Below are 27535 nucleotides of genomic sequence, written 5' to 3' on the forward strand. Positions count from 1 at the left end.
CTACATCATTATGGTATTTGATATTTATTGCAGGAAAAACTTTATTTTAATTCAATTAAAAACAAACAAAAAAATACTTTAAAAAGAAAAGAAATTACGACAACAAGACGAGTTCCACTGAAGCAAAAGTAAAATATTATAAGCACTTTGTGAATATTTTCTTCAGAAAAATAAATCTCGTTCTTTTTTTTTTCTTCTTCTGTGTTGTTTAATTTTTATGCGTACATTTACTTGTTTTAAAATAAGCGATGTTGGACCTTCAAATTTTTTCCAAGTCATGTTTATTTTTATTTATTTATGTATTTATTTATTTATTTATTTTTTTTTTTTTGCCGTCACAATTTTAGTATCCCGACACGATGTACACGTTTTCTACCAACCCCTCCCGCTATTTTCACAAACTTATTCCGCGTTTTATAACCTCCCCCCCTTTTTTTCACTATTTCTACACAAATATAGAACGAATCAAATAAAATGAAAGTAGGTGTTCAAGGCTAATTTAGAGTGCTGGTTTCAGATATGATATCCATTTTTCACTCATCGCATTGATGAAATGTCATAGATAGACATGCATACATAAAGGGAGATCACATACAGAAAGGCAATATAATCCATTTCTGTAAATGGCGAAATCATATCAAGACGAACATATCAAATCTAGACATATCAAGACGAACATATCAAATCTAGACTTTGATTAAAAGCTTATCTTCATTAAAAGCAAAAGATAAAAATAAATTATGACAGTATTACATTATGAAACAATTCGTTCAGAGTTTGATAAACTGTTGAAATGCAACACCTTTTTTAATGATAGTTTCGTATTTAAAAAAAAAAATGGCGTTTATTGCGTTTCGCATTCAAACTTTTCACACACTTAGGTAATAAACTCGCAAGATTAAATGCTTTGGATAAGACATCCAAATTCTACCTGGATGTTGGACTATTATATGTATATATTTTATTATATAAAAATGTGTCTAACAAGAGATTTGATATAATGTTTTAAATCGCAACATTTCGTGGAATCGTAAATTCTTTAGCAATATTTCTTTACATGTCTCATTTTTAGTAATACTTTTTTTTTTAAATGTAAACTATGTCCTGTGCATCCTTGAGTCTTCTCAGGAAAAAATAAATTGAATTGTTTATGTCGTTTTATTTTTTTAGAGGCCAGACGGAAGTTTCAAGTGGCATAATATTAATCATTAGAGCAACAGCTTTAAGACACTTCCGGCATTACATAAACTTTCCGTTGCAAAACAGAATCCTTACACCTATAACTAAGTGAAGATTATATGAAGAAATATAGCGACAGCCCTAAATAGAATAGCCTCATTATTTATGAGCGCCGCTTCCGTGGGTCGATTGGTAGAACTGCTGACTATCAACGCGATGGTTCCAGGTTCAATCCTCGGTTTGGTAGAGGTGCTAGTCTAGCGGCACTGAGTAGTTGTGATACAACGAAACAGGACTGTATGTTGATGACTACAAATATATATATAGATACTGTAACCCGAATATAAGAGACCCGAATATACGAAAAACAGATATAAGACAGATTTTCTCTGGTCCCAAATTAGAGCCCGATACAAGAACCCCGGATATAATGTGATCCGGACATAAGAAACGTCTTCGGGCACTACAACACTCATAAATCCGGGTTACACACCCGGGTTTATGAGTGTTGTATTGCCCGAAGAAGTCTCTTATATCCGGGTCACACTGTGTGTGTGTGTGTGTGTGTGTATATATATATATATATATATATATATATATATATATATATATATATATATATATATATATATATAAGCTCACTTCCACTTCGCCCGTCTTAATAGTTGATTTACTGGACGCACTTGATGATGAGAAAGCAACTTAAACCCCATTCATATTTCTGGAGTGACGTCAATGGAATGTTTAAAATAATGTTATAATTAACTGGGTACATCTACGTCAAGTTAACCCAGACACACATCTGGTTAAAACTTTATTTCTTAAGGAAAGGATTTTTACTGAGCCGGCATAGACAGCGCTCTGGTGAAAGATATTTAAATTTACGGGGAAAAAAAGCTGAAATTTTAATGGTACGTGCCGACTCTCAAGCCAAAGTCCTAAGAAACAAATTGTAATTTCTAAACGTTGTTTTACAATATTCACCCAATCTAAAAATTATTCTCAATGCGAAAAATGTGTTATGGAACACAGATATGTTGGAGGGAAACCAAAATTATGCTGGCTTGTTATTTTACTTCTCACACACACACACACACACACACACACACACACACACACACACTGTGTAATTTATTGATTGAGATTATTTGTATTAATTATTATAGGAGGTGTTTCTATGGTGTTCTATAATATAGCGCCATTAATAAGTAAACTCTTATCAAAAGAACATAATTTAATTGTAGACACAGTTTAATCCTCTCACATCATAGAAACACCTCCTATAATAATTAATACATACAATCGCAATCAATACATTGCATAACAAAAACACACTCATTTCATATATGTGTGTGTATGTGTGTGCGTGTGAACGCACGCGCGTGTTGTTGAATTCTATTCCAGAAATCAACAAAGTCAGTCTACAGTTATTATTTTCACATTTATTTTTCTATTATTATTTTTGCTTTGTTTTGTTTTGTTTTTTTTGTTTTTTTTAAATATAGACAATGTTGTATGCGCAATAAGACACGTGTAAGACCTTATAGGGGAAAAATATAGATATTCGCTTGTATTTTAAATAAATAATAGAAAAATAAAAATGGTGATTGTAGACTGGCTTTTCGGTTATTCATGAATGAAATTCAACTGCGTATATACTCTGAAGCCGGAAATATAGCTACATTGAGCTTGATTAATAAGGAATATATACTTGAATATATATATCAGACATTAAGAGGAGATATATAAATACCCGTTCACATACACATTTCACGATAAAACTAGAACCCAGAATTAGATATAATCGAGCAATTGCATCGACAACGGACAACGCCAGACACAAAGTGAGTTTCGATGTATTGCATCTCATCAGTGACGTGCTCCGACATAGGCGCGAACCCAGGTTGTCGCACTCATGAAGTGTGCAATACTGACGACCTAACCATATGGGCCACGGCGCAATCTATTGGCTATGCCTCGATTTTTTAAATTCTTATATTTTTATCCAGTTCTACATTCTACGATGTGACAAGCAACGCGTCCTATACAACTAAGATAGTTACTGCTGGTATGCGCCGTGGCCCATATGGTTAGGTCGTCAGTATTGCACACTTCATGAGTGCGACGACCTAGGTTCGCGCCTACGTCGGAGCACGTCACTGATGAGATGCAGTACATCGAAACCCAATTTGGGTCTGGCGTTGTCCATTGTCGATGCAATTGCTCGATTCTATCTAATTCTGGGTTCTAACATTATCCTGATAGGTGTATGTGGACGGGTATTTATATATCAATATCTATCTATATATATATATTAGCACTTTTCCTTTGATCTGCATATTTTTAGTTTGTGAGAAGGACGTCTACACTACATTCGAATTTGAGGGAATACTTTCCTAGCATTATTTACATAACTTGTCTTCGGGTTATTTCACCTTTCAACGTTAGTATTTATAGAACGTTACAGCCGATCTAACCTCCTATATTATATACGTCTACTGTGTAATATTTGATGCACGTTCGATAATCTTGTTTTTCATTTTTTGATTTACGAACACTCAAGCATAATATGACGTAAGCAAGCGTGTGGATAGTTTTTTACTGTTCTATTTGCCTGTTTTATATATTCATCGTGAGATTCATATCTATACTTGGTTAACAGATAATGCTGTAGTAATCTAGTGTTTTTGTCACTTGTTCACTTTAGATTTGGACGAAATTGTTTTTGCTTTGTTTTCATTGTTTAAGAATACCACTCGGAACAAGGGGAGACAATTGAAGAAGTATTTAATCCTCCAGAAGCGTTGTTTAATAAATTACGATATTTGTATTCTCTATACACAAACTGTTATTAATTATAAAAGTTTGAATTTCCAAGAAATGATGCTATATTTTTTAAGAAATAATTAAGTTTATTCAATAAGAAAGTTAAAATTTTGTAAAAAAAAAAAGAAAAATTTGTAAAAAAAAAGTTTGTAAAAAATAAATTTTGTAAAAAAAAAATTGTAAAAAAAAAATTTGTAAAAAAAAATTCGTAAAAAAAATTTGTAAAAAAAAATTTGTAAAAAAAAAAATTGTAAAAAAATTTGTAAAATAAAAATTTTGTAAAATAAAAATTTTGTAAAAAAAAATTTGTAAAAAAAAAATTGTAAAAAAAAAAATTTTTTTTTTAAATTTTGTAAAAAAAAAATTTGTAAAAAAAAAAAAAGTTAGTTTTTATAAAAATAAAGTCACGCCCATTCCAGTAATAACTTCCAAACTATTTATTTTTTCTTTAAAGTCAGACACTTTTATTTAATGGCTGCTCGCATTCATTTTAAACTTTTTGTTTCTCAGAGAGACTGTTCACTGAAAAAAAATAAAAATAAAAAAAATGCCTGTTGTCATTTATATCGAAATTATAATAATGATACAAAGCCTATAACATTTTATCTTAATTCAATAAATTCTCAGATAATTAATGTTTTCTTTTGTGTTGTGGTAATTTCATGTGTTCGTTTTGTTTTACTAATAAGTCACGAGAAACGTTTAATGAATTATTGAATTATCGCCACTTGTTCCAAGCGGAATTCTTCAAATATTTAAAAAAAAATGGTCGTACATGAATAAAAAAAAAACGCATGAAGAAAAGTTTATATCGGTGAAAACATAGCAAAAAATAAATGTCAACACTCATGATTGTAAAAAAAATGTATATTATTACACAGAATTGTTTATTTTTAATTCAATATTTAATTTAAAATACAAAGAAAATGTAAAAAGAAAAATGAAAAAAAATAATTGTTTTAAAAAAGAAAATAATTTTATTTATTTATCCTTGTTCCCCCCAAAGCCATTTGCAAATAAAATGTAGTTTTATACTTTTATAACATTTTAAACGTAAAGAATTATTTGTTTAAAAGACAAATGTAAAAGAAAAAGAAGCAGCTCCGTAACCATCATCTATTTTAAAGTGAAATGAAATAAAAATTCATCATTTTTTTTCCTGTTTTTTTTCCTTCGTACATATTACAAAATAAGGAATTTTAAAAATATTTAAAAAACAAACAAAAAAAAAGACCATCAACGAGAATTATAAGAGATTTTAAATTAAAAACATTCGAAAAAATTTTTTTAATATGGCTACCATACACAATCTTAATTAATCTTTAACAAGTGTAAGAATCGAATATTCAAATTAATACAATTATCAGGATTTTATTTTATTTAATACATCTTTCTTTTCTTACGCTTTTTTTAAATATATTTTCTTTATTTATATATTTTTTTTTTGTTTTTTTATCATTTGACAATAGTGTTTCCGGAAGTAGTCATAAAAACATATTTTGTTGAAGCTGCATTTAAGTCTGAAAAGAGAAAAAAAAATAAGTAAGATTAAACAGCGGAAATAAGTAATCGATTAAATTGATAAACGCGTAAGTGATCAATGATCGATGTTTTCTCATTTAGTTCTACAGATCAATTCCATCGTGTAAATCGGAGAGCGAGAGAGAGAGAGAGAGAGAGAGAGAGAGAGTGAGTGAGAGAAGGACAGAGAGAGTCAGAGAGAGAGAGAGAGAGAGAGAGAGAGAGAGAGAGGGGAGCACACAGACCGACACAGGAAGATAGACAAAGACAGAGAGAGACAAAGACAGAGAGAGACAAACAGAGATAGATAGATAGATAGATAGATAGATAGATAGATAGATAAACAGAGAAACGGAAAGACAGAAACAGAGACAAAGAAGGGCAGTAACAGAGAAAGAAAGAGACAGAAAGACAGTGAAAGATGAAAAGAAAGAGGCAGATAGACAGACAGATAGAGCTATATAGACACCCTCAGAGACATAGAGAGACAAACCAAAACAGAGATAGAAAGATAAAGAAACACGGAGAGAGAGATAGACAAATAGATAGATAGATAGATAGATAGATAGATAGATAGATAGATAGATAGAGAGAGAGAGAGTGGAGGGGGGGAGAAAATGAGAATAACACTTTCGAAAGAACATCAGGAAAAAAGGGCAAAAATCTGGCACTTCTGCATGTCAGTGACATATGAGTAACAGAAACGAGTTATCGACCCCTGTTCTTCGAAAGAGAACTGACGTCTGGCGGCCATTATGTGAACCTCAAATATACACAAGTGATTACGATAACGTAAAAATGTATAATAACAAAATAGATATCACAAAAATATGAAAATCGGAACATTTATTGAATAAAAAAGTATCAAAATATAATTTTCATGCATTAATATAATTTCGTATGAATGAATGATTCATAACTGAAAATAAAATAATAAATACGATAAAAACGTGAAATATTTATAGATTGTTTTTAGGATATTTTTTTACACTAAGGTTGTATAAAAATGTATCAAAATATAATTTAAAAAAAAAACATGAAACACTTATAGAGGTTTTAGAATATTTTTTTTTTCTTCTGTGCCGAAAGATTATATAAAAACGTAGCAAAATATAAGTTTAGTTTGCACGCACTTTTAGAAAAGGAAAAGTTATCGACCTCTGTTATTTGGCTGACAAGTGACATCTATCGGCGATTCTTGAAACTAAAATGCACACATTCGCCTCATGTCACCAACATGCAGAAGTGCCAAAAAGCTTTTGGCCCTGTCGGTGGGGCATTAGAATACGCCGACTGTCCCCCTGCAGAGGGTAAAAGTCCCTCAATGGGGGTCCTGGATATGACCTTAAACTATATCCAGTGGTGAGGCCCCAGCTTGTGGGCTTTAGGGAGTGTGGAACCACCCTTTAATTACCATTGCTCCCAGGTCCACTCTGACCCGGAGTGGTAGTACCTGTTAGGGTTCCAACTATGGGTTGAATAGAAACCGGCGTGAAAACAACAAATATATTCTATTAAAAAATATTTTTTTCAAAATCACTGGATTCAGCATTAAATAACCCGAAAAGGGTTGATATGCCATAAAACAAAAACAACCAACCAACCAAAAAACTTTACCAATGGTTTGCTTATTTAGACAGCCTTTGTGTTTCGATAGAGAGTGATCGAGGAATTACAGCTAGCAAGGAGTAAACTTTTTTAACTTTTTTTTTTTTAAATTTTCTTCCTTTGAAGATTGTAATGCTGGGTGTGGGGCAGCCAAACCAGCTGCCAACCTTGCCCTGCTTTTTATTGAAACCAACCGAGAGCTCTTTTTAGTATCCTCGTTGTTCTCTTAAGTGCAATTGTCTGGATCTCTTTTGCACTTGGTTCACCAGGAATATTAGTTAGGTAGGACTTCAAGCTTCATAAGCCCTGTGGCACCTATAATAACTGGTATGATTGATATCTCCCTAAGATTCCAGTTTCTTTTCATATCATACATGAGACCTTGATATTTGGTCTGTTTCTTCCTGTTCAGACCTCCATCATTAGGAGCACTCAGTTCAATCAAGGTTGTAACTCTCTGACTTATTCCATATAACTATGTCAGGTTTTACAGCAGCATTTTCAAGGTAGGTGGCTGTAGGGATTACATGGTCATAATGTATGGTATATAAGTCATTTCCAACTGTTCTTTCAGGTTGATGTTCCCAGGATTTGCTGCTACATTGGATCTTTAATTTTTTACAGATGGTCCAGTGGATGTACTTACATACTCCATCATGTCTCGTTGTGTAATAACCATCCCCTAAAAGAATCTTGCAATTTGATACTAGATGACTCACACTTTTCAATTTCGTGTGGCAGAATCTACATTTGTTGTCAATAGTGATACTTGCCATCTTCTTGAATGCATTGGTCATCAATCCCTGGTCTTGAGCAGCTATTATAACCCTTTCCTTGAAACCTGTGTACATCCGTTAGTGACGTACGACAACCGGGGTTACTTTGACATTAGGGCGTTAGTACGATTATCCCAAGTAATCCTGCATGTTCGCTGTTAACTAATCAACCTTGATTTGTTTGACCCCTAAAACTGATCTGTAACCTCCGTATGTTACAACTGTATGCGGAGTCACTCTAAGAGAGTCTTGGAAATGCGTTTGCCAGTATGTTGGGGGACTATATTTTGCCAAAGGAGAAAACATCGCAAAATCCTTAACCAAAGACAACTCCAGAAACAGCCGCCTCATTGCTCAAACTTTACGTTGTTATTTATTTGCTGTGTTATTTCACCGGGAAGAAATTGGAGTTATCGCTCTCTAATAATGGCGCCGTCTATGTAATGCAGAAGTGATGTAATTCTTTTGAGGGTGTGAGAGAAAGAGTCCGACTACGTGTTGTGGCGAAGTGAGAGAAGTCAAACAATGTTCCTTGACGTGCGAGACAAGCTGTCATCTCAACTACTGAATTTCACTCGGAAGCGTTCCAGTCGGTGTATGTTGTCCCTCACTGATGAGAGAAGTACTTCTTGCCTTTTTTTTTAATATATTTTAGAGGCTCCCAGAGGCTTGCAAAAAATAAGATTTTTAAATCGAGCCTTGATTGGTCAAAAATTGATATTTTTTTACCAAAAAGCCCTGCTTTCAACTATGTCGGCCATTTCTCAAGACTCCTGCTTTTTGACCCAAGAGAGTTGGTGTGGGTGAATGCTGTAATTCCCGCGCAAATGAATTTATAAATTTTAATGTGTGTGTGTGTGTGTCTTTGAAAAATAAAACAAGAAACAGCACAAATTAGATCGATATTATTAAAAAAAAATTTTGTAGTAGAATCGTTTGAATTCTTCTATTTAAAACTATTATTTAAAGTTAATTTATTTAATTTAATTTATTTACAATTGTTAAAAGCTAACAAACTTGCGTTTAAAACGGGAAGTACGCTGATTTGTTTAAGATATGAGAGTTATTTCCTGTTTAAGCTATGAAAATTACTTTGCGTTTGATTTTCATCAATCAAGTTGAATGTGTTTTATGCTTCCCTAAATCCAACATGTGATCACTTTTGTCACAAGTTAGGAGATTCAGTATATCTTAAATAGTATGTGACGAATCCCTCAGCTCGGCAATATGTTTCAACCGAGCAACGCCGGATATATGCAGCCAGCTTATTTATATATATCCTCTGCGTTTCTTTTCGCAGTCGTCTTCTTGTGTCCGTGTTTATGTCAGCGAAGTAGAAACTATTCAAGTCCGGGGCAATATTTTTTTTTTTTTGTCCCAATCCAGAGTGCCTCTCTGTGGAGACCTGATTTCTCCACATTAAAAAAAAAATGACTGTGTTTAACTCTGCACCTGTGAGAAGGCAAGAAAATAGAACGCAATGAAACTGCCGAAAACATTTTTCCTGTGAATACTTTAATTTATCTGTATACTAATTAAAACGTTATAGTGTTTTTTTTTTGTTTTTTGTTTTTTTGTTTTTTTGTAGGGGGATTTGTACACAAATCGAAACGTATTATTGCTTGACATGTTCTAAGCAAAAACCTCTGTTCACGGTAGTGTCGCTTGGTTTTTAGTAAAAAGAGACAGCCCATTGCCGAAATGTTGCATCCTTATTTTCTCTTTTACAATTATTTTAATGGAATATGCTCCGACGAACTCCAAGCCCTTGTACCCCCCTCAACGTAAATACCCTCGACTAATCCGACAAACAACAAGATCCAACTGTTGATATCCCTAGATGCCGAAAAGTCTTCTACTAAACTAGTTTCTTTCCTCGAACTGCTAGACTTTGGATTTCCCTCCCGAGTCCTTGCTTCCCTGACTGTACTGCCATGCAGAAGTTCAAGCGTAATGTGAACAGACATCTCGCTGTTGAACTTCCTACATAGCATACCTTCAAATTTGGTCCCAACTAGTAGCCCCTTACTCAAAGTGATACTGTGCCTGGTTTAGGACGAAAAAAAAAGAAGAGGCATTCCTTAGTCGGTTTATAAGGATGTCATTAACAAATGTGTGTTGCGTCTCAAAAGAGTTATGACAACTGGACCATTGTACACACCCAAATATTCAAATCCGGACGGTTCAATGCTTGAAGGTACAGCTCAACGAAGTTTCCGGCCACGGTTATGGTTTTTGGTATGGTTTCAAGTGAGAGCCACCTCACATCTTCAAAGTTGGCTTGAAAGTAAATACGAAAGTGTACCTGGATGTGCTGAAGAGTGCGGTGATTCCCTGATGCAATCAGGTGGTCGTTGGCACACCTTGTGTATAACAGCAGGACTTGGCGCTTGTCCACAAGTCCAACGAGATCCAGGCTTAGCTCCAGAATAAGTGTTATGACTTTGTACCTTTCTCACACTGCCCCCCCGAAGGCGCTTGACTACTTCGTTTGTTCATATGTACATAACATCACCAACATGACCACGCCCAACACCAAATCAAGCCTGATCGTCGCCGTCCGCCGAGTATTTACCGAGTATTCGCTGAGCTCCCGCCAGCGCTTGTGGGAAAGGCATGCTCCTAGTTCCGGACATGTATCGAGGCGGTGATTGAAGCTGAAGGCGGTTACATTAAATAGATGTCAGCTCTACTACATAATCAAGTTACCTGAATTGATTTTTTTAAATAAAAGTTTTAAAATAAATCTGTAGTGTTGTTTTCTAGGGCGATAAATTTATCGTTCTACTCTGTAATAAAATATGAGCAATACAATACCTTTCAGTTCCCCTCGTTTCTGCATGGTGTGTCTACACCAATGCAACAAGGCTGGATATCAAGACATAAAGAGCAAACGAAGCGGCGCAGAGCGTCCTTTCCACGCCACCAGTGGCTTTAGTGGTTGACTCTGCGGCGGGAGTTGTTGTTGTTGGTGCGTGTGTTTCTGTGGTCTTTTCAGTTACATTCTCCGCCTTTTCTGTTGTGGGTGTCTCCGTTACATTCTAGACAAAAGAGTAAAAAAATAAATATACGTAAAAAAAGATGTACTTTTAATTATTGCTGTCGCATTCTTTTTTTTTTTATATGGAAACTTATGCTTCTATGGGAAGTAATTACATCTACGGGGGACGTTCCAAAAGTAATGACTCCTATTTTTTTTTCAATCCGCACGAATGGATCAAGGGTGTATTGCAAATTGCATTGTTATAATAACTTTACTCATGCATTCATGACCTGAAAGGTTCATCTCTCTGTTGCAGATATTCACGGTTTGAGACTCTTAGAAAGCAACATCTGTCATGATAATAGCATCTAAAATGAGAACAGTCGTCCGAATAATCTATATTAATAAAACAGATGCATGTATGTGTGTGTAAATATTTAGCATATAAATTCTTTAATTACTAGTCACATCATACACCAAGGATGGTTAATAACGAGTAAAATCTTGGTTTAGATAAATGAATAACGCATACAGAAATGTGTCGGCAAGTTGAAATGCAAGATGTGCATTTCAACTTGCCGACACATTCCTATTCCGTTTTGCGCATGCGCAAATTCATTCAAAGCTTGTAACGGTTTAATAGTAAATCTTTCTTATCTATCTGTCGATAGCTCAAACGGCAGGGAACGCGGCGGGAGCATTAAATGTTTTGGTTTCAATTCTAGCTGATGACACCCTGCTCATTTATTTAATATTTTGGAAATCACTACTATATGTTAAGTACAACATAAGTTCAATAGAAAATTGGCTCTGTAATAATAAATACGAAATCTGCACGAATTAAAATATATTATTTAAGCGTATTTTACGACCAGCAATGCCGCCCCCACCTCTAGTCATATATATATATATATATATATATATATATATATATATATATATATATGTATATATATATATATATATATATATATATATATAATTTTCTTCCATTTTTTTACGCACATCTTATCTTTCTTTTAATAATATTATTAGAATTCTTTCCCTTTTCCTTTTACCTATTTGTGAATTATTCCACGGATTTCTGCCTTTTGATTTACGTTGGACCATCTTCCAATTACGGGACTCCACTTGTGCGAATGGAAATTTAACCAATTTTCTTGGATTCTGCATTTTCGGATTTTACCGTCATTGGATACTTTACCCTTCTCCAGACTATCCATTCACGTGAAATCATTCTTTTCTTCACCCTATTCCCTCTACTTCACTTTTTGTTATTAAGTAAGGTCTATGACTTGTAGTTTCATTAAATACTTTAGCAAATAAAATCCGATCCCGCATTTTGCTAAATCCTACCCTCTGATGAGAAGGAAAGTATTTCTTCGAAACTCCGCGGATTAAGGACTATCCACTTATTTAGTGTTTCTTTTTTAAAATCAAATATGTTTTTAACTCTTTTTCAAAGTGTTTTTTAAAATGTTTTATTAACTATTTGTTCTTATATATATATATATATATATATATATATATATATATATATATATATATATATATATATATATATATATATATATTTATATATATATTTAAATATTTTTTGCGGGGTACAAAATTTTATTATGGCTATGTAAAGACTAAATTTAAACTTGTTCGAAAACATTATTTATTTAAGATTGTGAAATTAAAAAATAAAAATGAATGTGTCAGCTGACCGGTTTCGAAGCTCGCTCAACAGATTAGATAATAGAGTAAAACAACATGTTCCATCCAAAATTCGAAATGGAAACTACTTACCTTCGGACGTTTTGAACAAAACCCATGGCTCATCGTAAATAATCGTATTTGCGCTTTGAATTTTAGTGCGGACTTTTTTTCCATCCTTAGTAAGTCGCACTCTCTTTATCATCTTAAAATTCTAGAAACTATATGCATTAAGACTCTGAGATCTTCTCTTTGCAAACAAAAAGAGAATATCTCAGGGCTTAATCTAGTTTCTGTTTAATAATTAATTCATCCCCCTCTTTTTTATGTACATATATTCCCCCCTACTCTTTCATCTCCGATTCATTGCCCCCCCCTTTCTTTTTAAAACGTAATTAGGTTTGATTTTAGCTCTGTTGAGCGAGCTTCGAAACCGGTCAGCTGACACATTCATTTTTATTTTTTAATTTCACAATCTTAAATAAATGTTTTCGAACAAGTTTAAATTTAGTCTTTACATAGCCATTATATATATATATATATATATATATATATATATATATATATACACACACATATACACACACACACACATATATATATATATATATATATATATATATATATATATAGAGAGAGAGAGAGAGAGAGAGAGAGAGAGAGAGAGAGGTATGCAAGTCCATAGGTATAATTTATGCACGTAAAACTAAGAATTAATACTAAATAAATACGCCCATTAAAAAAATAAGGGCGATCATTCATATATATATATATATATATATATATATATATATATATATATATATATATATAATATGTATATCTTCTCTTCTCTTCTTCTATTCTATTCTATCTATCTATCTTCTATCTATTCTTTCTTCTATTCTATCTTCTTCTATTCTTCTATCTATTCTTTTATCTATCTTCTTCTTCTCTTCTCTATCTTCTTCTTCTATCTTCTATCTTTTCTATCTATTCTTTTCTTTCTTTCTTCTTCTATTCTATTCTATCTATCTTCTATCTATCTTCTATCTATTCTTCTTCTTCTATATATATATATATATATATATATATATATATATATATATATATATATATATAAAATGAACTCATTTTTTCCCGTCGTATTTTGACCTTAATAGGATTAAAAATCAAGATATTTCATGCAAATATAATATGCACAAACGGCAGAACAATATCTGAGGTGTGTTATAGGCTTATTATTTCTCAAATTCCTCGATAATCTTAGATTTCTATACTTTTTCTGCTGAGAACTCACGGCCAAAATCGGTTAAGATCAATGGAAGTGGTAAAATATTTTCTCTCTAATAAATTCCTCCTCCCCCTGCCACCACTTAACACCGTTTGGGGATCGTTCACAAGGAACAGTTGAGAAGAGAACACCGGTTTGGCTTCGTAGTTCTTTCATGTGAAGTTATTTAAAATCACTAAACTAAGCTGCAGTGCTCTGTGGCGTAGTGGTTAGCGTGCTGGACAATTCACATTATATTTTCACGTTGTCGCCTACCTACCGTAGTCGTTTTTTTTTTTTTCCTAAACAACTGGAATTGACTTTTCTTGGTGGCCGAACTGTTAACGTTGCAGATGTTTTTTTGTTTTTTTTTTCCACACTTTATTTTCCTACTTTTACTCATGACTCCGGGTTTGATCCTTCCTACTTACCTACCATAACATTTTTTAAAACTCCCCCCCCCGTCCCGGAAACAAACACTCGGGCAACGCCGGGTACCCCCGCTAGTATATATATATATATATATATATATATATATATATATATATATATATATATATACTAGCAGATCAGCCCAGCTTTGCTCGGGCCCAATGTACTGATCATAACTTTATGTGCATACCTTTAACATAACCGATAACTATAAATCGTTTTGTAAAAATAAAATTATTTCTGTACTGGCTGGCTTTGTACCTATATGATGTAAACAAAATCATATATATTATAACGACCTCGTTACTAGTTAGTCTGCAAGTTAAGGCCGCGTGTAAAAGATTGGAAAATGATCCAATGTTAGAGGCTGGATGGACCAGATTTATATCCACTCTGATTTCGTAATTTAAATCTGTCTTACGTTCTCACATTTTTCCTAAGCTTGCTTCTTTAGATCAGAAGCTACGTCCCACTAGCGTGGTTCGAAATATTGTCTCTTAATGTGCTACAAATCTGAAAATCAATCCTTCCTCAACTCACCGCGTTCATATTTTCATTTCTTCTAAAAGATTAAATATTGAGACTAAACTAGTCCGCCATGACTATATAACTGGTCCGCGAGGCGATTAAAACGTGTTTGTTGGACTAATCTTTATAAGCCATCAAGTAAATTATTACAAACCGTTATGATGTGCGATTAATCCGAAAATCAACTGTTCGTTCTGTAACGTGCATCCAGGAGATAAGCGCCCGCGTGTTTGCGTGTTGTGTGGGTACGTGGGAGAGACGGATGAGGGGAAAAAGACTTACCTGGAGACCAGCTCAGCGTTACCGACCAAAAATAGAAAAGAGGACCAAGATGGCGACCGCCGTCTTTTGTAAAGTATGATGTCTCGCAAAGTCACACGAATTCTCGGAATATGCAAATTTAGCCGGCCTAGAACGACGATAAAAGCGGGTGAGGGGAAAGACGTGGGGGAGTGACGATTGAGTTGGCTGGGGAATCGTGTGGCTGTTGCTTCTTGTGCCGTGTTGAGGATATCTTACCGTGTTAAAGAGAGAGTCGGGCGCCATCTTGAATTTTTCCTTACATTTTTTTCTTACAAGCTATTCCGGCCATTTGGCCTCTAGGACTATGACCGAGTCGAAATTTGACTTAAAGCTCATACCCGAGTTTGACGGGTCCACGTCCATCGTCGACTGGGTTGAAAGGGTCGAGCTGACGTGCGACCTTTGTGAGGTGAAAAGGGTACACACTGTAATTCCCCTGAGATTGGCTGGGGGTGCCTTGAGTGTATATCAGCAACTCAGTGCTGCCGAAAAGGGAGATGTCACCGCAATTAAAGCTGCGCTGTACAAGGCATTTGCCATGGATCCTTGTACGGCCTATGAAAAATTTGCTTCCCGAAAACTTCTACCGGAGGAAAGCGTGGACGTTTTCTTCGCTGAGTTAAAGAAACTCGCAGTTCTGTTCGGTGGAGGGGTGTCGGAGCGGACGCTCGCGTACGCGTTTGTGGCGGGCCTTCCCACTCGGGTGAAGCAGCTACTGAGAGCCTCAACCAGCGTTTCAACAACGACCATGGAACACTTGATGGAACGTGCTCGAGCCATCATCAAAGATGAGGAGGACCTGGGGGAACCAGTTGTGATGGCGACACAGACAGGCCAGATTGGCGCTCGGGAGATTCCGAATCAGAGCCCTGCAAGCAATGGGAAATGTTTTCGCTGCGGCCGACGCGGACATTTTGCAAGGAATTGCACCAACAGGGGGCGTGTGCGCTGTTTTAAGTGTGGCGGTTTGGGGCATCTAGCCCAAAACTGTGCGGGAAACGTATCAGGGGAGAGGACGTCAGCGCCGCCCTGCTCCCCGAGCAAAATTTGAACAAGGCGCAACCAGTAATAACCGTCTACGTAAACAGGATACCCTACTCAGCACTTCTCGACTCAGGCTGTTCGCATACTATAGTGAGCACCAGGCTGTGTCCAAGTTGGACTAAGAGGAAGATCAAAGTCACCACGATAGGAGGCGAGACCCAGACATGCTGTGGAGCTGGAACTGTCAAGATCTACACGGACACCGGTGCAGCCACTAAGATCAATGTGCTCGTGACCCAAGGAAATCTCCTGGGGTTTGACCTGTTGCTCGGATACGATGCCATCAAGGCGCTGGGGGGAGTCGCAATTCATCGGGATGGAAAGGTGCGATTCTTAGAGGCCCCAGTGTGTGCAGCGCTCCATATCGATCGGCCGGATTTTACAGTGGACTACGACTCGCGCAAGAGGGCCTGGATTGCATCTTGGAAGTGGACCGAGGGAATGGCACCGACTAAACTCAAGAATGGGGTTGCAGAGTACCCTATACCCAGTGAGGCCCGAGCAGAATACGAAAAGGAACTAAAGGCGTGGATCCAAGATGGCTGGTTAATCCCCTACCCTGAGGACAAGCTTGGGCCTCCGAAGGGTCTAATACCCTTGATGGCAGTAGTCCAGCATAACAAGTCGAAAGTACGGCCCGTGCTGGACTATAGGGAGCTTAACAAGCATATTGAAGCCTACACTGCCGATGCTGACGTATGCGCCAGTAAGTTGAGGGAATGGCGTCAGAAAGGCACTAATGTCTCAATATTGGATTTACGAAAAGCCTATTTACAGGTGCGAGTTGATGAGATGTTGTGGCCGTTCCAGACAGTTTGGTTCCAGGGGCAGAGGTACTGCCTTACACGCCTTGGCTTCGGCCTAAATGTGGCACCACAGATCATGAAGACTATTGTCAACACAGTATTGTCCCAAGAAAAGCCCATGAGGGACTCAACGTCAGCTTACATTGATGACGTATACGTCAATGAAGATGTACAGTCTGCGTCGTGTGTCAAAGAAAAGTTGGCTCAGTTTGGTCTGGAATGCAAGAATCCCGAACGTTTAAGGGAAGGAGCACGTGTATTGGGATTGGATGTTTATGAAGAGGATGGCACCCTACAATGGAGGCGTGGCAGTGAAATTCCAAGCATCCCCAACCTCGTTACAAGGCGGACCGTTTTTTCTTGGTGTGGAAAACTTGTTGGTCACTTACCGGTCTGTGGCTGGCTCCGCGCAGCTGTTGGTGTGATTAAACGCAGAGCAAATTTAACAACCACGGGTTGGGATGACATATCCGATGATGTCCTACTAACTCTGATGATTAAAGAGACACTGGAGAGAGTGAACAAGAAGGACCCTGCCTGTGGGCGGTGGTGTGTTAACGGAGACAACGTAGGTGTGTGGGTTGATGCCAGTTCTTTGGCGTTGGGAGTATCGTTGGAGCAAGGAGGAAACGTGTTCGAGGATGCGTGTAGGTTGCGGCCTGTAACAGATTCTCAGCATATCAACCTGGCAGAGCTGGACGCTGTTGTAAAGGGGGTAAATCTGGCCCTGCAGTGGCAGTCTAAGAAGTTGACCTTGTACACAGATTCTCTCTGTGTCTACCACTGGGTGTCTGACACACTTTCAGGACGGACACGAATCCGTACCAAGGCAGCAAGCGAAATGTTAATACGGAGAAGGCTAGACACGCTAAAAAACCTGGTATCTGAGTATGGGCTATCACTGAGCGTCACTCTGGTGCCATCACATTGTAATCGTGCTGACCAACTGACCCGTGTACCTCACAAATGGTATGAAGCCGCGAAGATGGGAATGGAGATTACTGCTCGATCTTGTGCAGTTGCAATCGACCCATGTCAAATACAAAAAATTCATGCACAGAGCGGACATCCGGGTATCAAGAGGACCCTTTATTTTGTGAGGCGTGCATACCCAGCAGTGACCAAGATGGATGTCAGACAGATCGTCAGAAATTGTGAGGCTTGCCAGTCTATTGATCCTGCACCAGAGCGATGGCAGAAGGGTCGCTTGGAAGTTGAGAGTGTGTGGCAGCGGCTGGCCATGGATATTACCCATTACAGTGGCAAGCCCTTTCTAACTCTCATTGATTGCGGGCCTACGAGATTTGCGGTGTGGCGGCAGATGACCAGACAGGATTCAGCAAATGTTGTTCGCCACCTATCATCCATTTTTTTTGAGCGAGGTGCGCCGGAAGAGCTCCTGACTGACAATGATGCAGCGTTTTGTAGCCAGCAGTCTGTTTTGGTCGATGGAACCCCACGACATGTGCGAGATCTTCGCCCAGCTACCGAGGTGCGTCATACAACTACAGAAGAAAGCAGTGAAGCGTCTAGCGATGAGCTGCCGATGCACGGATTCAGTGAGCCCCTTCCAGAGACTGATAGCGATACTTCATCTGATGAGGCGGAACCAGATCCAGAGCCCGAATCTGAAACAGTGAATGTACCTCTTCGCAGAAGCACACGCACTAAAAGGCCCCCCCCCCAGTGCTCTCTATGTGATCATCAGATCAGGGGGGAGTGTAACGTGCATCCAGGAGATAAGCGCCCGCGTGTTTGCGTGTTGTGTGGGTACGTGGGAGAGACGGATGAGGGGAAAAAGACTTACCTGGAGACCAGCTCAGCGTTACCGACCAAAAATAGAAAAGAGGACCAAGATGGCGACCGCCGTCTTTTGTAAAGTATGATGTCTCGCAAAGTCACACGAATTCTCGGAATATGCAAATTTAGCCGGCCTAGAACGACGATAAAAGCGGGTGAGGGGAAAGACGTGGGGGAGTGACGATTGAGTTGGCTGGGGAATCGTGTGGCTGTTGCTTCTTGTGCCGTGTTGAGGATATCTTACCGTGTTAAAGAGAGAGTCGGGCGCCATCTTGAATTTTTCCTTACATTTTTTTCTTACACGTTCCTCAACTCGCCGTTTTTAAACCCTGACTTCCTCTAAAGCAGTCGAGATTCGGGTTAAATTAGTCTTGTATAATTTTATAACAGGTTCGTGGGGTGATGATAAATTTATGATTAAATTTATTGTAATGATAAACAGATTTATAAAAATAAAAAACGAATATTTTTTACTAAATGTATTCATACCAATACGAAGCAAAGAAAAAAACATGACAACGTCGTTACTAGAAGTTTGTAAGTTAATCTTTTTTTTCTGATTTCAAAAGTAAAAGAAAAATGACTTGAGTGCCATTAGCTAGAATCGAAACCGAAACATTTAGCGCTTTAGTTGCAATAGGTATCGAGAGATAGATAAGAAAGATTTAATATTAAACTAGCCTGGGTGCCCGGCGTTTCTCAGGTGTTTGGAGGTGTGACCCTGTACCGCGAAGGAGAAAAAAAACGTGAAAAAAAAAAAAAAAAAAAAAACGCCAAACCGAAAGTGGTGAAGGTTTTAATTAAGGCTAGTCAATTGAAAAGAGGGGATGACTTTCGAAAATATCGGCGAAAAAAGCGACCCCTTCTTGTAGAAACGTGCCCAGTTGACGGTGAAGGAATAATGTTTTTAGCCAATTTTTCGATATTTGTCGTCCGACGGGTCGAGCTTCGAAACGATATCGATCTCGTGAAAATCTATCGTCTCTGTCCAAAGTTTTAGGCTGACATACATACATACATACATGCATACATACATACATACATTTAAACGGACAGATGAGATTTATATTATGGACTAGCAGGGCTACCCGGCGTTGCTCGGGACCGTATAAACAATGAAAAAACAAAAGCAGATATTGAACATATGTTTTATTCTTAGGGGAGAGGAATCTTTCATCTCAAGTTTTAGCGTTAATGACAGGTTTTTGGGGGGCCCCCTCGAAGATAACTGATCAGTTGACCAACTTCTAGTGGTCCGTTTGACGTGAAATTTCGATATTTGTCATCCGGGTGATGGGGCTTCGATATGATACCAAATTTGTCAAGTTTGGTTCCGTCTTTCAAAAGTTTTAGCGTTACAAACAAACATACATACATACACACAGACGTTTGGCTTTTATATATATAGAAGATGGCTTTAAGAAATTAATTGAATTTGGCCATGCGCAGAAAGAAGTAAAAATATGTCCGTAAGTTGAAATGAACATTTTGCATTGCAACCTGGCGATATATTTCTGCACGCGACATTCATCCATACATAGATTTTATTCATTGTAAACCATTTTTGTTGTATGATTACGATTTCCTATTACTTTCAATGTTATGTAACCATTAATTTAAGAGGTTATCGGTTAAATATTTACGCATACACATATAGACACCTACACATACATCTACTGTTTTATTTGTATGGATTATGCCCACTTTTATTGGGACGTTATCCCCTGATATGACATCAAGCTGAATATCAACTCTTCGTTCTTCAGCTCATCAAGTTTAAATTCTGACTTCTTCTGAAACATTAAATATTCAAAGTAGACAAATCTGGCATAACTTAATTACAGGTACGTGAGATGAATTCGTTGTGGTTGTTAAGATAATGTTTCTTAGACTATGAAATAAATTATTGCGGATCATTATAATTGAGTTGTAGTATTATCTCCTTAAAATATAGAACGCACAATGTGCACAACTATTTGTAGAATGAAAAAAAAAAAAAAAAAATGTTGGGCAACGTTAAAACCCAAACCGCCAGTTTAAAATGTCAGATTGTCCTAGAATATCGCATCACAAACCTTTATCATAGCTGATAACGACAAACAGCTTTTGTAAACATGAACACATTTTTTTAAAATTAAAAAGTCAAGTTTCGTATCATGGTTATATTGTGCTCTAAAAAAAAAGACATTTATTTCGAACGCGCCCCTGTCATATCAAAGAGCCTACGATTGATTTTATATGTCGAACCAAACTTCTCAAAGGCACTTGTGGTGTTAGGCTGTATAAGGCGCTAACTTTGCTCAACTTTACTAACTGAATTCGTACGAAGCGGCATTCATCCTAAACGGGTTGAACCGTTTTCCCCCGGAGTAGGAAATATCAAATTAAACATTAATCTAATATATAAGAGGCTATATGTCTGTCTGTCTCTCTGTCTCTATAGTTTCACGCTCTATCTCCTCCGAAACTGAAAGTCGAAGAGCGGCGCTAGGGGCCTTAAATGATTGGATTTTTTTACGAACCGTTCTTTTATGGGTCTTTAGTTTTTAAGGGGTCAAAATTGAAAAAAAAATCCTTATACATTTTATACATTAATCTTAGTTTATCTTTAATATTTAATCTTTAAAGATTCAAATGCGTGTAACGGTGGTAACGTCACCAGCTTTGAATGCTACAGTTTCGGTTTCGATTCTATCTAATGACACCCGAATACTTTTTTTTTACTTCTGAAATCACGTCTCTATTATAATGTATATGAAATCTGGAAAAATTAAAATATCATATTTAAGCGTATTTTACGCCCAGGCAAAGCCCCTCCCCCATCCCGCAAGTAATCTTTATATTAATATCGTAGTACATTTAACGTACGGTTTCCAGGTTATGAATTATTCGATCGGGAGATACCAAAGGAGGACAAAAGGTCATAACATACTGAAAACATTAAATTATTATATAGAATTATAGCTAATTTAATGTTCACCTTATATCCCTCTTTTTAATAAATAAGATCTCCCAATCACCGAAAACTCAATATAAAAAAATAAATAAATAAATAAAATAAAATGATGTCGCTTTTGGGATGTACGTGAAACTAAAATATACCTTCTTGATCTTCTGGCTAAGATCCAAAGGTAGTAGCTATTCTTACTAAAGAAGGTATCATGATATTCTGGGGGGTCCGTTCGTGCCGGCCGTCTATACAATAGAATAGACTCCTATAAGGATATTGGACATAAACCGTAATAACGAGATATATTCAGATACTACATTAAGCAGATATCTTAGATAAATACTTTTATAGTTTTAACAAAAGGGATACAATAATATCATGGTGTCTCCAATCACGCTGAACGTCCACAGAATATGCAGCAGCAATATATTATATATATGAAAGCTGCCGCTGTGGAATTTCCACAGGTCTCGCTGATAATTAATAATAGAAATATCAAAAATAACATTAGATACGAGGTAGACTGGATTTGCATGCACGCTGAAGTAATCTCAATACTTTTTCTAAGATTCTCATGTTCTCGTTTAGCAGTTTTTAACAGGGTTCGAAACCTAATAGGTAATGACATTTTCTCAGCCCTTCATCGTATCTCTCACTGAAGAGACGTTGCGAGTCTGTCTCTGATCAATCGTTATTTTTCATGGCAAGTGCTCGCCTGAGCTTCACTCACATGGCAAGTGCTCGCCTGAGCTTCAGTCACATCTCTGCAAAACTTTCACAAGCACTCGTCTCTCTACAACCACTATCAACAATTTCCCCCACTTCATGTGTTTGTAAATCTAAACGCAAATCCCATGAACAAAGCTTCCTAGAACTGCTCGCCTGTGGAACTCTGTTCCGCTGGCTTACTTTCCAGCTGACTACAACATGGTCGTCCTCACGTTCAATGTTAACGCGTTCTTGTTGATCCGCCCATGAAAATAATCAAATTTTACCCAATTTCCACCACTAACGATCACTACGTTGTTGTATCAGTAGCCACCTTACACTCGTTAACCCTAATCCTCGAGTGGCCTTCGGGCCTTGATAAGTGATGACTCCCTTGAAAAAAAAACAAACAAAAACAACTACGTCCACTTTCATTGCAATTTGGGATGTTCTCTCCTGAAAAAAAAAATACGTCCACTTTTATCGCAATTTGGGATGTTCTCTCCTGATGTAACATTAATCCGAAAATCAACCGTTTGTTCCTCTACTCACCGCGTTTAAATTCCATTCTAACACATTCGATATTCAGATAAAACTAGTCATTTACAACGTTATATAATAATACCAGGGAGATCCGACGTTAATGAATGGCGATCAACAAACGTTTCACACTTCCATATTTTATTTTCATCAAAATTGTTAAAATCGTTGATTTTTCCATCCTCCCCGCAGTGATTTAGTCCACAATACACTGTAGTCTACATTGCACCGTAGAGAACCTATTTTTGATTTTATAAAATTATTTTATATAATGGCTTGAATTAAAGTTTAAAATGCAAATATCAACTATCATGCTTTAATTGTGCTCTAAATAGAAACATTCGAACGCACCCCTGTCATATCAAATTTTATATACCTCGATATATATACCTTATATTTTATATACCTCGGTATATATACCTTATATACCTTTTATATACCTTATAATCTCGACATTATATACCGGGCCTTTCTACTTGTGCACTGACAATGACTTGAATTTAAGTTTAAAATGAAAAAGTCAAGTATCGTATCATGGTTATATTGTGCTCTAAAAAATAACATTTATTTCGAAAGCGCCCCTGTCATATCAAAGAGCCTACTATTGATTTTATATGTCGAACCTTTCTGCTTGTGTGATAACCAAACATCTCAAAGGAACTTGTGATGTTAGGCTGTATAAGGCGTTAACTTTGCTCAAAATCGCTTGTTCCTGCTTTCATCGGATTTTTTCGATTGTCGATATTTATCGAAGACATTTCGATACAAAAACCTATCTAAAAACACTACCAGACACATAAGTTACATTTATGTGAATTTTTTTAAAACTCGGTTCAGACATTTAGGAATTCATAGGGAACGAACTCACACACAGTAATAAAGTGACAAAGTTCCTTTTAATATAACAGGAACGATAGAAATTTTACACACGAACGTATTAAATCTTAAAAATTATTCCAAGTTAGAGAAAGCATTTATATATATACTAACAAAAGTACCCGTCGTTGACTGAATGGACTCTGATTTATTAAAGAATGATAGGTTATGAAAAGGAAGGCTTGTAAATTTGGGTTGAATTTGGAGGTATCAAAACCAAAGCAAAATATGATGAAAGTAAAAATAAAATAGATAAACCCCATAATTTATTATACCATACCTGTTCACACTGAAACACTTATCACAATATTCTGTGGATCTATATTAAAAAACCGTGTTAAACTTTGTGACATATTTCCATTCTGAGGTCAGGTGCGAACGTACACCCCATAATTTTATTATACCATATTTCTTCAAACTGAAACATAATTATCAAAGTATACTAACGCAGATAGATATGAAAAGTCTTTATTAAAATGTGTGCCTATTTCCATTCTATGAAGGCCAGGCGCAAACGCAGACCCCACAATTTTATATCATCCCTATTTAAGTTAAAACATACTTATCAAAGTATTCTTATGTACATCTATATCAAAAACACTTGTAAACGTTTTTTTTTAATTTTTAAACTATTTATTTCCATACTTTTTTTTGTACATATACACGTTTTCATACTGATAAAAAAAAAACTTGAAAACTACATTAAATCATGACATAGAAAAATATGCCAAGGTTAATACAACCTCACGCCTTCGTACAAATTAAAAAAAACAATTCAGAGTTTGATAGAGTCTAATTACGCAGATTATTACGCAAGAGATGACGTCATATTAAAATAGGTCTCAATATCTATATTCCTATAAATCTGTCATTTTTTCTCTCTTTTTTATGTGTGTGTGTGTGCTAAAAACTCTTTTTTTTTCTATTAGTATTTATTTGCTTCCCCACGAAAACAAAATGTGACACAAGGTCGTTTTTAATGTAGTGTTAAACCAGCTCCCCGAAAAGAAGGCAAACGGAGCACTCTGGCTGGGATCAAAAATAATAATCGTTCCGGGTTTGTATTACTGTACACATAGATTCGAAAAATTTTTCAAAAAACAAATATATAACAAATAAATGTTATCAAAGGCAAGATAAATTACTTTTCTACCAAACTGGATATAATTTTCGTGTTTTTATTCAATTTAGCATGTTTATTCAGCTCGAAAAGCATACAGTGTTTACCGATGTATTGGAAAATTCAAGATGGCGTCTCACACCCTCTTTAACACCGTAAGTTCGGGAAAAGGTGTTATAAATGATAAACTAAACAAAATACTATTAAAAAACCACCGAATATATGTCAAGTTATGTCACGGTAACATATATTGAGCGAGTTTCTAACAGTATTTTGTCTAGTTTATTAATTATTACACCTTTTTCCGAACTTACCGTGTTAAAGAGAGAGTCGCCCGCCATTTTAAATTTTCCAATACATCGGTAAACACTGTATGCTTTTCGAGCTGAATAAACATGTTAAATTGAATAAAAACACGAAAATTATATCCAGTTTGGTAGAAAAGTAACTTATCTTGCCTTTAATAACATGTATTTGTTATATATTTGTTTTTTGACAACTTTTTCGAATCTATGTGTACAGTAATACAAACCCATTGTTCCGGTAAAAAGGGTTTCCCCTTCATTGACCGAGACAATCTTGGTCCAAAGGCCAACAAAAAAACAGAAAAAAAAGGCAAGGCTTTTTTCTATTTATTTAGTTATTTATTTGCTTCCCCACTGGGCAAATGAGGCACAAGGCCGTTTTTTAATGTGGAGAGTGGGGGGAGGGGAACTAGTACCCCCGAGAGGGAACCGGATAATGACAATTGGTATGAAGGGGTTCCCCTACATTGACCAAAACTCATTGCTCAAGATCAGTTGCCCCCACACATGATCTTTGATTGCAGTATCTGTCGGAACGGATACTACATTTTGATAACAAAAAAAAAAAAAAAAAAAGATCTTGATCCGAAGTCCAAGAAGAAAAAAGGTTCGCCTTTTTTCTGTTTATTTAAAAAGAAAATACAACTTTCTTATACATGGCTCGTGGAATTGTATTTATCTACAAAATATTTAGCTAATTTGCATATTTCTAAACATTCGTTTTAATTAATTCTCTATTAGTTTGTTTTTTGTTTTTATTATGGAATGATCATTTTTAGTTAACTATTACGTGTAATTATATTCATGAAGATATTCTACATGATCTGTATTTGCGTAATATTTGCGTAAAAGCTACAGTAAACACAAACCTCTTTCTATATGTATTTATATAAGCGTATATATATTTGTTTAGAACATTTTGCCTACCAAACTCCTCTATCAGTTTTTGGTCTAAAGACATGAAACTTCATCTATAGAGTATTCGAACTGATGAAAACTTTATATTTGGGTTTTAGCCGAGGAAAATTGGTGCAAAAGTGTGAAAATTAAAAACATGGAATTTGCCAGGTGATGGTCGAACGACGACATTACGAATATGCGTTACGAATATGCAAGCGTAACGTAATAGCTATTATTTCACGTTTTAATTTTTAGCCTTGCAGTAAACATACCTGCATAGCTCAGGCATTAATGTCAAAGGAAAAAGTAAATCGTAAGCAAAGTGTTTCGGTTTCGATTCTCGGTGGTGACACACGAGTCATTTTTTTTTAACTTTATAAATCATTACTATATATTGGGTCAATATGATATAATAATAAATATGAAATTTGCATTGATCAAAATATCATATTTAAGCGTATTTTACGACCGAGCAACGCCGGGCGGCATGCTAGTAAAAATATAAAAACTAAAGAATAAAACAAGTAAAGCACAAAGTTAGACAACCATGGTATGAATTATTGAATTGTAGCTCCGTAATCATGAGCGGGGCTGGGGAGTATCACAGATTTAGGAGTCAGTTTCGGAAATGACCGAAGCAGTTTACGATAGAAAATAACTTTATTTTATAGATATTATTTTGGAGAGGAGGAATTTACGACATTATAAATCATTTTATTATATATATATATATATATATATATATATATATATATATATATATATATATACATATATATACATATATATAACTACTTAATTTACTCACATAAAATTAATATATGAAAGTATAGATTTTGCGTAAACTTTAAGTATTTACTTCAAAAGTGCTCAATACGTAGGTAGAGCTAGTTAGTAAGTTATAAAATGTATATGGCGTATACATTTTATAACTTAATATATATATATATATATATATATATATATATATATATATATATATATTGGAGTACCACTGATATGCAGTTAATCCCAGAAACAACTGAAGCAGTTGACAATATAAAAAAAAATCATTTCATTCCATATAATTTTTTTTTAGAGGTATAGGGAGTATTTATATATTAAAATCACTTATATATATATATATATATATTATATATATATACCTTTATGGGGAGTACCACTTCTTATGGAGTCAGTCCCGGAAATGGCTGTAGTAGTTTATGATATAAAGAAGAGGTAGACATTTTAATATAAATATGTTACACACATACTTTCACTATTATTGGATATTATACGGCTCCAAGTAATTCCTGGTAGTCCTGCTAGAATTAAAATAAATCTCAATACAAAAATATTAAGACTTAGGGATGAAACAAATGAAGCACAAGTTTAGAC

General features: G+C 35.7%; 1 protein-coding gene across 1 annotated transcript in view; it reads right to left on the reverse strand.

The window, feature by feature from the left end:
* LOC145241438 (uncharacterized) overlaps positions 1–27535 on the reverse strand; it is a 71387-nt gene that overhangs the window by 5152 nt on the left and 38700 nt on the right. The window contains exons 2-3 of the mRNA XM_080104393.1: positions 10728–10951; positions 1–5525 (exon numbers count right to left, since the gene is read on the reverse strand). The exon at positions 1–5525 is cut by the window's left edge and continues 5152 nt beyond it. Of these exons, the coding sequence (XP_079960519.1) occupies positions 10760–10951 (192 nt within the window). The 3' untranslated portion in view covers positions 1–5525; positions 10728–10759. The remainder of the gene's footprint in view (positions 5526–10727; positions 10952–27535) is intronic.

This window comes from Euprymna scolopes, chromosome 20, assembly GCF_053919585.1.
Source record: "Euprymna scolopes isolate OS-2025 chromosome 20, ASM5391958v1, whole genome shotgun sequence".
NCBI lineage: Eukaryota > Metazoa > Mollusca > Cephalopoda > Sepiida > Sepiolidae > Euprymna > Euprymna scolopes.